This window comes from Ranitomeya imitator, chromosome 4 (genome assembly GCF_032444005.1).
Source record: "Ranitomeya imitator isolate aRanImi1 chromosome 4, aRanImi1.pri, whole genome shotgun sequence".
Classification (NCBI taxonomy): Eukaryota; Metazoa; Chordata; class Amphibia; order Anura; family Dendrobatidae; genus Ranitomeya; species Ranitomeya imitator.
The window spans coordinates 94,225,803-94,238,796 of record NC_091285.1 but is presented as its reverse complement, the minus strand read 5'-3'; the positions used below and the strand labels follow the sequence as shown (position 1 = coordinate 94,238,796).

Here is a 12,994-nt window from a genome sequence, read left to right as displayed (position 1 = left end):
AGCCCTGCGTCTGTCTCCCTACCCACCCGGAGAAGAGAGGCACTACCGTGTACCGCAGTACACCAACCCGACAAACAGGGGAACAAAGACAAGGGTAAAAGAAAACTCCACTCACACAAAATATGCTCTCACAAATAACAGAGGTATTCACCAGGGTGTGAAGGACGGGGGAAGTAAATAAGGCAGGTAAGGATGAGGAATTTTCCAAGCGTACAAACCATACAATTGTTGCAAAATAAATTCCTCCAGCTCTCCAAACACCAGCTCCTCACTACTCCAGGTCTATCAAGCAAGTGCTATCTCAGACAAAGATCTGACAAGAAGGCCTAGCTTTTATAGGAGAGAGGAGTGGCTAACCAAGCACAGCTGAAAGCAGGGATTTCCACATGGCCTATTAACCACTTTCCAGCCGAAAGAAAACAAAACTCCTTTAGTACACAGGAGAAGTGCTTCTTCTCAGCGACAAAGCAGGAGCTATCAGACGCCGTGGTCTTCTGATACTGCTCTGTCGCGGTAACTCCGTGACAGATACCATGAGCTCTGATCTCATACAGTCATGGACAAAAAATTTGAGAATGAGACAAATATTAATTTTTCCAAAGTCTACTGCTTCATTTTTTCTAATGGCAATTTGCATATACTCCTGAATGTCAGAGTGATCAGCTTAACAGCAATTACTGTACTTGCAAAGTCAATATTTGCCCAGAAAATTAACTTTAACCCCCAAAACACATTTCAACATCATTGCAGTCCTGCCTTAAAAGGAGCAGCTAACATCGTTTTAGTGATTGATCCATTAACACAGGTGTGGGTGTTGATGAGGACAGGGCTGGCGATCAATCAGTCATGATTAAGTAAGAATGACATCACTGGACACTTTAAAAGGAGGCTGGTGCTTGGTATCATTGTTTCTCTTCAGTTAACCATGGTTATCTCTAAAGAAACACGTGCAGCCATCATTGCACTGCACAAAAATAGCCTAACAGGGAAGAGTATCGCAGTTACAAAGATTGCACCTCAGTCAACAATCTATCGCATCATCAAGAACTTCAAGGAGAGAGCTTCCATTGTTGTCAAAAAGGCTCCAGGGCGCCCAAGAAAGACCAGCAAGCGCCAGGACCATATCTTAAAACTGTTTCAGCTGCGGGATCGGACTACCAGCAGTGCCGAGCTTGCTCAGGAATGGCAGCAGGCTAGTGTGAGTGCTTCTGCACGCTCTGTGAGGCGGAGACTCTTTGAGCAAGGCCTGGTTTCAAGGAGGGCAGCAAAGAAGCCACTTCTCTCCAGAAAAAACATCAGGGACCGACTGATATTCTGCAAAAGGTACAGGGAGTGGACTGCTGAGGACTGGGGCAAAGTCATTTTCTCTGATGAATCCCCTTTTCGATTGTTTGGGACATCTGGAAAACAGCTTATTCGGAGAAGAAGAGGTGAGCGCTTATCTCCTGCCAACTGTAAAGCATCCTGAAACCATTCATGTGTGGGGTTGCTTCTCAGCCAAGGGAATCGGCTCAATCACAGTCTTGCCTAAAAACACAGCCATGAATAAAGAATGGTACCAGAATGTCCTCCAAGAGCAACTTCTCCCAACCATCCAAGAGCAGTTTGGCGCCCAACAATGCCTTTTCCAGCATGATGGAGCACCTTGCCATAAAGCAAAGGTGATAATTAAATGGCTCATGGAACAAAACATAGAGATTTTGGGTCCATGGCCTGGAAACTCCCCAGATCTTAATTCCATTGAGAACTTGTGGTCAATCATCAAGAGACGGGTGGACAAACAAAAACCAACAAATTGTGGCAAAATACAAGCATTGATTATGCAAGAATGGACTGCTATCAGTCAGGATTTGGTCCAGAAGTTGATTGAGAGCATGCCAGGGAGAATTGCAGAGGTCTTGAAGAAGAAGGGTCAACACTGCAAATATTGACTTGCTGCATTAACTCATTCTAACTGTCAATATACCCTATTGGTACTCATAATATGATTGCAATTATATTTCTGTATGTGATATAAACATCAGACAAACGCTAATAAAAACCAGAGGGCAGCAGATCATGTGAAAATATAATTTTGGTGTCATTCTCAAAAATTTTGGCCATGACTGTAGACTTCTGAATCAGCAAACTGGACCTTTGGAAACAAGTGACACAGTTTTCTGTGGAAATACTGTCATGTCCAGCTTCCATTGTTATTTCAGAGAGGGGATTCAGCCTGGCCACAGGCTTTGTCACACACAAGCTAACCAAGTTATCCTCTAAAAGTATTAACAAGTTTACTTATTACTTATCAATCATGAATGGATCATTGTCAACTTCAGAGTTCACCCAAATGCAGATTTTCTGTAATTAGCTTCAGCATGGGTTCACCAAAATGATGGCTGCTGGCCACCAGTTTTCTGAAACGTAAAGAATAATCAAAAGGCTATAAAAAAAACCCTTATACTTACCTTACAACTCACCTATCTGGCTCCTCTTCTCCTCATCATCACCATTTCAGCCAACGTCACATCTCCATATCACTGTCTCTTGCACTAAAATTCCGGGGAGGGTTTTGGGCATGTATACGTAAAGTCATGGAGTATCTCGAGATGATCATTCGTGAGCTTGCAAGGATTTCAGCATAAGTGACAGTGATAAGAATACAGCTACAATGTCTGGATAAATGATGGTGAGGAGCAGAGGGCCAAAAACGTGAGTGTTAAGAAAACCCACAGCATAATATACCCACAGATCATGACTAAGACGCAAGTCGAAATGCGTTGATCTTTCCTCACAAGTGTGTTCCGTGCTAGACACAATATGAAGAACCAGTTTTATCTACTTTGATTAAAAGTTTTTTTTTAGCAACCCCATCCATGGCTGTTTTTTTTCTATTCTTTGCCGTTGTTGCTTCACACTAATCCTTGTGAGATGCTGGTTTGCATTTGGGAGGATACACACCCACGCTGATAAGCTGACGTTCCTTCTTTTTTTCACAGCATAATAAGGTACATTAAATTTGCAAGGAATAATTTCTCTGAAAAGCAAATTTCTAGAGAAAATTCAAGCGAATGGGTGAATTCAAATTTACCTGATCATCTCTTCCAGGAATTAAATAGGCCATACCATCAGCCTTACTGCTTGAGGGCCCAACTGTGTGTTGTCAATCTTTTACACTGTTCTGCTGCCACCAGTGCCGATAGCCCAGACTAAGCCAGGCATCTACTCCCTGACCATCATATCTTCTATACTATATTACTTCTGCTGCAAGGGCAGTCATTGCTGACCCTGCACTGCCACAGATCTCTCTGCCTGTTTCCTCCTAATTCCCTACAGTACTGCAGCTCGAGTTCCATCAAATCAGCCTCACATCTCTTTTCTGCTCACTGTGTTTTATAGCTATAATGTACATGGCTTGAGAAAGGTCCACATCTTGGACTTAAACATCGCACATGGGCCAATAAACAACATTTATTTTTTCTATTGGAGTGCTGCCTTCATTTTTCTGGATAATAGCATGAGCTTTGGTACATACCTGGGAGGATTTTTGGCACCCTTTGTTTTCTTTTGGTGCTGCTTTTTGCTTTCTCTTTCTATAATGTACATTAGATTTAATATGTACAAAAAAACAGCATCCAGAAAAGAGCTAATGTTATAAAAGGCTTGATGCCAAGTCATTCCATTTTTTATCTTGAAAACAAAGTTTATTTCAATTCTGTTAAAATAGGGTTAACTTTTGGATGGTTTGAAAAAAGCCTTTGCAATCATTTTGTGAATAGCAAACCTGTTGCGAATCCCAAAAATTTACCATTTTTTCAATCTTTGTTGAAAAGACATTACTTCTTAGTGCTAAAAGCAATAGACTTGTTTTGACTACATAAATACATGGATTGTTTAATGAAAAATCTATCCTTTCTTCATTTAACAAAACCAAAACTATTCATACACATTAAACAGTGATAATTTTTGCACTACCCATGATAAAAAGCAACACTAGCATTCAAATCAGCTCTCACCTCTGCTAAACAGGCCTACTTCACAACCCGCGTATCTTCCTTATCCCACAACCCCAAACAGTTGGTCAACACTTTTAACTCCCTCCTCTGCCCGCCACTGCCCCCTCCAAGTTTCCTAATCTTTGCCGAGGACTTTGCCATGCACTTCAAAAATAAGATCCACCAAACAAGGCAAATCTTCATAGTCAAACCACCACAACCCCTTTGTACACCAGACCAATGCCCAAACCCCATAACTTCCCTCTCCAAAATCACTGAAGGGGAGCTTGCTCATCTTCTCTCCAAATCACACCTCACCACTTGTGCACGTGACCCCATCCCATCACACCTCCTCCCCAACCTCACCAACACACTAGTCCAATCCCTAACCCATCTTTTAAACCTATTACTAACTTCTGGTACCTTCCCCACTGCTTTCAAACATGCCTCAATCACACCTATACTCAAAAAGCCATCTCTTGACCCAAGCGCTATGTCCAGCTATCGCCCCATATCTTTGCTCATATTTGCATCCAAACTCCTTGAGCAGCACGTCCATGTTGAACTTTCCTTTCACTTTGCATCTAACTCTCTTCAACAAACTACAATCTGGCTTCTGCCCCCACCATTCCACTGAGACTGCTCTGACCAAAATTACTAACAACTTACTTACAGCCAAAGCTAACAGACAATTCTCTATACTCCTCCTTCTAGATCTGTCCTCTGCCTTCGACACAGTTGACCACTGCCTCCTACTACAGATCCTCTCTTCCTTTGGGGGCAAAGACCTCGCCCTATCTTGGATCTCCTCATACCTTACCAACCACACATTTAGCGTTTCCAACTCCCATACTACCTCTTCATCTCGCCCCCTCTCTGTTGGTGTCCCTCAAGGCTCTGTCCTTGGGCCCTTACTCTTCTCAATCTACACACTCGGCCTGGGACAACTCATAAGGTCCTATGGCTTCCAGTACCATCTATATGCTGATGACACTCAGATCTACCTCTCTGGCCCAGATGTCACCTCTCTGCTCTCCAGAATCCCGGAGTGTCTATCTGCCATATCCTCCTTCTTTTCCTCTCGCTTCCTCAAGCTTAATGTGGACAAATCTGAACTAATTATCTTTCCTGCACCTCGCATATCTTCCCTACCTGATCTATCTGTCAAAATAAATGAAACCACAGTTTCCCCTGTCCCCAAAATCCGCTGCCTTGGAGTAAACCTGGACTTTGCTCTGTCCATCAAACCGCACATCCAAGCTCTTGCAACCTCCTGTCACCTCCAGCTCAAAAATATTTTCAGAATTCGTCCTTTCCTCAACCCTCACTCTACCAAAATGCTCGTGCATGCCCTAATCATCTCCCGCCTTGACTACTGCAACATCCTCCTCTGTGGCCTACCTTCTAACACTCTCGCACCCCTTCAGTACATCCTTAACTTTGCTGCCCGACTAATTAATCTCTCTCCTCGCTACACTCCTGCTTCCCCTCTTTGCAAATCTCTTCACTGGCTCCCAATTTCCCAGCATATCCAGTTTAAACTACTAACACTGACCTACAAAGCCATCCATAACCTTTCTGCTCTGTATATTTCCACCTCAACACCATCGGAACTACTGCAACCCTCGACCTACTGTCTCTTTCCCCATAATCCTGTAGAATGTAAGCCCACAAGGGAAGGGTCCTCTTCCCTCTGTATCAGTCTGTCATTGTTAGTTTTGTTTACTATGATATTTGTAATTTGATGTTACTCCTTTTCATGTACAGCACCATGGAATTAATGGTGATATGTAAATAAATAATAATAATAATAATAATAATAATAATAATAATAAAAAGCCTCCGCTTTTTCAATTTGCAATATCTGAATATAAACACCAAAAAGGCAGGTATTTTCTCACATTTGGACTGTTTAAATATTTTAAATCTACAAACTCTGAAACCGCAGAGTGTGGTTAAATAAGCTGCTAGTTACTACCAGTTACCATTCGTTTTCTTCTAGTTAGATAGGTTGAGGTACTCATAAGGATGAGTTTGCATTACAGAACTTTAATATACACTTAGGATACTGCATAGTGTTATGCTCGCATTTATCAGGCAATTAGAGAATTTGCAGTATTGCAATTCACTATTAATCAAATTTGAGGGAAACATTTGGCAAAGTCAGTATATTCAATCAATTGATCTGCTAGTTTCTAAAAACTGCACTTTTAATAATAAGTGAAGTCCAATATCTATATGGTACATCAAGTTTTGGAATTTCTATCAAGTTTTAAATTGTCAAAGAACCTACTTTATTATAGGGTTTTAAAAATGATAGCAAATTGTTACCAATTATTTCCTACACCAGATTTAATATCCACTAATAAACAAAATTGCATGTAAAATATTGTGCTCCTCTTTTTCTGTTTGCATTCTTAACCTTAAGGCAGATTAAGGGAACAATACATACTTGTTGCCGTAGTCAATTTTTGAAGTCACTTTTTGCTTAAGCTCTTTTAATTCATCCTTTGGCAAAGTACCAGAAAGGAGCTGTGATCGCCATTCCATCAAATCATACATCATTGACTGGACATGCTGGAATTTCTCCTTTCTGTTTAACTAGAAAAATACAACACATATTAGTTAATGATATAAAATTAACTCTACATTACATGAATATTGTCTGAAGGAATTAGAAGTGTCACACCCATGTCTGGAAATGCTGCTGTTTCAAAAATCAAGGCAGGACCTTACCCCTCCACAGAGATATAGATTTTAGTCTAAGAGAGGATTCACAGGTTCCCATACAGATGAAGACTTTATTCTAAGCGAGGATTGGCATTGTTAGGTCTTGGTAAATGAGAAATGCCTTATCGTGGCTACCAGGTACACATGAATTGGCCATTTTATGCGCTAAACTTTCTCAATTTTTCATATTTCTAGTGCAGTAATGCAATTCAATTTTCATATTTCATGTTTGCAAGTTTTGGAGCTACAGTGTGCTGCCTTATTTATTTGATTGTATATGAGTTGGTGACTCTAGTTTAGCACCTGTTCACACCTAGTCTATGTTTGGATGTGATGGCCAGTTTTTTTACATTTGTATTTATTAGCCTTTTGACTGAGCACTCCGACTCATAGCTACAGGCATTTTTTAATCAAGGCAGGACCCTACCCCTCAACAGAGAAATAGATTTTAGTCTAAGAGAGAATTCACAGGTTCCCATACAGATGAAAGCTTTATTCTAAGCAAGGATTGGCATTGTTAGCTCCTGGTAAATGAGAAATGCCTTATCATGGCTACCTTTCTCAATTTTTAATATTTCTAGTGCAGTAATGCAATTAAATTTTCATATTTCATGTTTGCAAGTTTTGGCGCTACAGAGTGCTGCCTTATTTATTTTATGTTAATGCTGCTGTAACTCCTGCCTTGATTACAGATTCACAGTAACATTATGGTCATTGTTGGATAATTTCCTCATTGCTATTTACTTGTGTTTTGCTGCAGTGAGCTAGCAGGTAATTTGTTCACTGCCATGGTCAGTGCTCTCTTCTATATTTCCCAGCAGGCTGAAACTAGCTGCCAATTAGTGTGTTTAGCTACCACTAGGCTCTCTCTGACTTTGATTTTATGATCTAATTTGTTTTTCTTTTGTTTTCTCATGCTAGTTTGTAATCTGATTAACTGCTTCTCTCCTGATCTTGTCCTTCACAGACTTCTTAGCTTTGATCCTGCTTTGCGACCACTCCTGCCTATGGACGGCAGTTCATCCGCTATAGCTATCCAGTGAATCCTGTCAAGAAACCAGAACCCTGCGTAGGGGTTAAATGGTGTCAGGATTTATTTGGAATCTGCTATACATAGTCGATTGTGCTAAAGGTACTGTCACACTAGACGATATCGCTAGCGATCCGTGACGTTGCAGCGTCCTCGCTAGCGATATCGTCCAGTGTGACAGGCAGCAGCGATCAGGCCCCTGCTGGGAGATCGCTGGTCGGGGAAGAAAGTCCAGAACTTTATTTCGTCGCTGGACTCCCCGTAGACATCGCTGAATCGGCATGTGTGACACCGATTCAGCGATGTCTTTGCTGGTAACCAGGGTAAACATCGGGTAACTAAGCGCAGGGCCGCGCTTAGTAACCCGATGTTTACCCTGGTTACCATCCTAAAAGTAAAAAAACAAACACTACATACTTACCTACAGCCGTCTGTCCTCCAGCGCTGTGCTCTGCTCTCCTCCTGCTCTGGCTGTGAGCGTCGGTCAGCCGGAAAGCAGAGCGGTGACGTCACCGCTCTGCTTTCTGGCTGCCCGGCGCTCACAGCCAGACCAGAGAAGCAGAGCGCCGAGGACAGACAGCGATAGGTAAGTATGTAGCGTTTGTTTTTTTACTTTTTAGGATGGTAACCAGGGTAAACATCGGGTTACTAAGCGCGGCCCTGCGCTTAGTAACCCGATGTTTACCCTGGTTACCGGCATCGTTGGTCGCTGGAGAGGTGTCGGTGTGACAGCTCTCCAGCGACCAAACAGCGACGCTGCAGCGATCCGGATCGTTGTCGGTATCGCTGCAGCGTCGCTATGTGTGACGGTACCTTAAGTGTCTGTCCAAGGTAGCTTTTTTGAGCCTGTGGCCCTGGACAGACTTAACAGAATTACCTGCCCATAATAAATTATGGATCCCGTCCAATCTGTGGTATGTTAAATGCAAGACCTAGCTCACAGTCTGAGGTCTTGCAGGGTGTTTTCAGCATTATGAAACTGTTCAGACTCAAGCCCCTGCAGCACCTCCATGGACAACCCTTGAACCTAAGGTTAACAAGCCTGGCAGATTTTTGAGTTACTGAAAATATTTTTTTTCCTTTAAAGGAAAGTGGTCACCCAGTATTTCAGACTCTACATGCTTTCATCTCCCTCTCAGAGCATGCGTGTGGAATCCATCAGTTCCCTGCTGCAAGGTGACCCCCAGGCTTGAGCTTTTTGTTTACCCACTGATGCTCCAAAAGTCTCAAAATCTGACTCATTTTTTGAGGCTTTAGGGTTGCTTTATGACAACCTAGACCCTGTAGCTTGCACAGAAAGTAAACTAACAGTTCTCTACCAGAGCGACGTATGGCTGAGGATTGCTGTAGTGATTTTTGGCATTGGGTCACTGACTCTTAGTGGAGTGATCATCAGTTTTGTTGTTGTCTCTCTGACCAAGTAAAGGGCATGTTAGTGCAACTTACATCTCCTGTCTCCCTTAATTCTGACACATTCCTGGCTAACCGAATTGAATGAAAACAGAAACAAGCATGCAACTGACTCTGCATCTCCACAATAGTCTAATATACCTATTACCGTTACTGAGAAGCACATGCAGATTGGGATAACTATCTCCCATCGACAACAATAGGCCAAAGGAGAAGAACTGAATTTTAATAGCACCAGTGAAAAGTCTGGATGTCAGAGGCATGCCTGCCAAGGCAACCGCTGTCAGAAAGTCTACAGTACGTAGGTTGGCTCCAGTTTCCCACCTGGGCACACAGTTACCTATGATTCTTCAAAATTGTTGTTACCTCTTTTTTTGACTTATCGCACAAAATCTGTGTGGTTTAAGGCCTTTATTGATTGTGGTTCTGCAGCCAATTTTGTTGACGCCAAGGTTATTGGTTTATCATTACTTAAATTCTGTTTTACTATGAAATTCACTGCTATCCATGATACACCTATCACCCAGGGTGTGGTGAAGTACGGCACTAAGGAGTTGTTTTTAGTACTTTACATGTTGAATCTACTGTAGCTTATGCTTTCCTCCCATACAGCCAGTCTTCTTTCCTTTGGTTCCAGTACTCTTTCAGGTTCTTATAGTGACTGTTTCTGGCCATTAGATGGAAGTGTCTGGCCTGAAATATTTCACAGTATATTCCTTAACCTCTTTATCCCCGAGGGTGGTTTGCATGTTAATAACCGGGCCGATTTTTACAATTCTGACCACTGTCCTTTTATGAGGTAACAACTCTGGAATGCTTCCATGAATCCCAGTGATTCTGACATAATTATCTTGTGACATATTGTACTTCATTATGGTCATAAAATTTCTTTGATATGACTTGCATCTATTTGTGAAAAAAATGGAAATTTGGCGAAAATGTTGAAAATTTTGCAATTTTCCAACTTTGAATTTTCATGCCCTTAAATCACAAAGATGTGCCACACAAAATACTTAATAAGTAACATTTCCCATATGTTTATTTTACATCAACACAATTTTGGAACCAAAATTTTTTTTGTTAGGAAGTTATAAGGCCATGTTCACACAGTGCGTTTTTTACTGCGGAACCGCCGTGATTTTGCCGCTGCGGCTCCGCAGCTGTTTTCCATGCAGGGTACAGTACACTGTACCCTATGGAAAACAGGAACCACTGTGCACATGATGCGGGAATCGGGAAAAAAAGCCGCGCTGAATAGCTGCGGTAAAAAAGAAGTACCATGTCACTTCTTTTTGCAAAACTGCAGCGGTTCTGCACCCATTGACCTCCATTGTGAGGTCAAACCCGCAGTAAAACCCGCAGATGAAAAATATATCTGCGGGTTTTACTGCGGTTTGTGCTGCAGAACCGCTGCAGTGTGGCTGCCCCCCGTGCCCCAATTCCACCCCCCCATGCTCCGATGCCACCCCCCCATGCTCCGACGCCCCCCCCGTGCCCTCATCCCCCCCCTTATACTTACCCGGCCTCCCGGTGTCCATCCGGCCGTCTTCTCCCTGGGCGCCGCCATCTTGCAAAATGGCGGGCGCATGCGCAGTGCGCCCGCCGAATCTGCCGGCCGGCAGATTCGTTCCAAAGTGCATTTTGATCACTGAGATATAACCTATCTCAGTGATCAAAATAAAAAAAATAGTAAATGACCCCCCCCCCTTTGTCACCCCCATTGGTAGGGACAATAAAAAAATAAAGAATTTTTTTTTTCCACTAAGGTTAGAATAGGGTTAGGGTTAGGGGTAGGGTTAGGGTTAGGGGTAGGGTTAGGTTTAGGGTTAGGGGTAGGGTTAGGGGTAGGGTTAGGGGTAGGGGTAGGGTTAGGGTTAGGGTATTTTCAGCCATTTTAACCCTAAAAAACTTCCTAGAAAACACACAGACTCTGCATAGAAAACTGCATAAAAAAACGCACTAAAAACGCATCAAAAAACGCATCAAAAAACGCACCAAAAAAGCACCAAAAAAAGGACCTGCGTTTTCTGCCAAGAGCTGCGGTTTTTAGTGCAGAAAAAACAGCAGGGAAATCAGGAACGTGTGAACATAGCCTAAGGGTTAAAATTTAAACAGCGATTTCTAATTTTTACAACAAAATTTACAAAATCATAAAAAATATGGTTTTGTAAATCTTGTTGTAAAAATTAGAAATCGCTGTTTAAATTTAAAGGACCATCTCACATTTAAAGTCACTTTGAGGGGTGTACATGACAGAAAATAACCAAAAGTGACACCATTCTAAAACCTGCACCCATGAAGGTGTTCAAAAGCACATACAAGAAGTTTATTAACCCTTCAGGTGCTTCAAAGGAATTTTTGTAATGTTTTAAAAAAATGAACATTTAACTTTTTTTCACAAAAAATGTACTTCAGATCCATTTTTTTTTATTTTAACAAGGGTAACAGCAGAAATGGGAACACAAAAGTTGTTGTACAATTTGTCCTGAGTATGCTGATACCCCATATATGCAGGTAAACCACTGTTTGGGCACATGGCAGAGCTCGGAAGGGATGGAGCACCATTTGACTTTTCAATGCAATATTGGCTGGAATTGAGATAGGATGCTTTGTCACATTTGGAGAGCCCCTGATGTGCCTAAACAGTGGAAACCCCCCACAAGTGACACCATTTTGGAAATTAGAACTAGACCCCATAAGGAACTTATCTAGATGTGTGGTGAGCACTTTGAACCTCCAAGTGCTTCATAGAAGTTTATAACGTACAGTCGTAAAAACAAAAAATCATATTAAAAAAAATGATCTTTTCGCCCCCAATTTTTTATTTTTAAAAGGGTGACAGGAGAATTTGGACCCCAAACGTTGCTGTTCAATTTGCCCTGAGTGCGCTTTTACTGCATATGTGGGAGTAAATCACTATTTGGACGCACAGTAGAGCTCGAAAGGGAGGGAGCACCGTTTTACTTTTTCAACGCAGAATTGGCTGGAATTGAGATTGGAAGCAATGTCACATTTGGAGAGCCCCTGATGTGCCTCAACAGTGGAAACTCTTCAATTCTAACTACAACCCTAACCCTAACAGACCCCTAACCCTAATCCCAGTTCTAACCATAACCCTAACCACAAACCTAACTCTAACACACTCCTAACCCCAATCCTCTCCCTAATCCTAACCCTAACGATAATACCAACCCTAACCCTAATCCAAATCCTAACCCTAACTTTAGCCCCAACATTATCCCTACATTTAGCCCCAACCCTAACCCAAATGGGAAAATGGAAATAAATATTTATTTTATTTTTTTCCCCTAACTAAGGGGGTGATAAAGGGGGGTTTGATTTACTATTTATCGTGGGTTTTTATGTTTGTCACACGATAAAAGATGCTTTTTATTGGAAAAAATAGTTTTGAGATCACCACATTTTGAGAACTATAATTTTTCCATATTTTGGCCCACAGAATCATGTGAGGTCTTGTTTTCTGCGGGACAAGTTGACGTTTTTATTGGTACCATTTTCTGGCATGACATCTTTTGATCACTTTTTATTACAATTTTGGGGATGCAGAATGAACAAAAACAGCAATTCATAAATTTCTTTTAGGCGGGACGTTCCACGTGTGGTAAAATTGATAAAGCAGTTTTATTCTAGGGGTTAGTACAATTACAGCGATACCTCATTTATATAATGTTTTTATGTTTTAGCGCATTTATACAATAAAAACTATTTTATATGAAAAATAATTATTTTTGCATCACTTTATTCTCAAAGCTATAATTTTTTTATTTTTTCGCTGATGACGCTGTATGGTGACACGATTTATGCGGGACAAGATGACATTTTCAGC

General features: G+C 41.6%; 1 protein-coding gene across 1 annotated transcript in view; it reads right to left on the bottom strand.

Annotated features, from left to right (window-relative positions):
- DOCK2 (dedicator of cytokinesis 2) overlaps positions 1-12,994 on the bottom strand; it is a 1,209,209-nt gene that overhangs the window by 1,083,934 nt on the left and 112,281 nt on the right. The window contains exon 6 of the mRNA XM_069763868.1: positions 6,430-6,578. Coding sequence (XP_069619969.1) covers positions 6,430-6,578 — 149 coding nt within the window. The remainder of the gene's footprint in view (positions 1-6,429; positions 6,579-12,994) is intronic.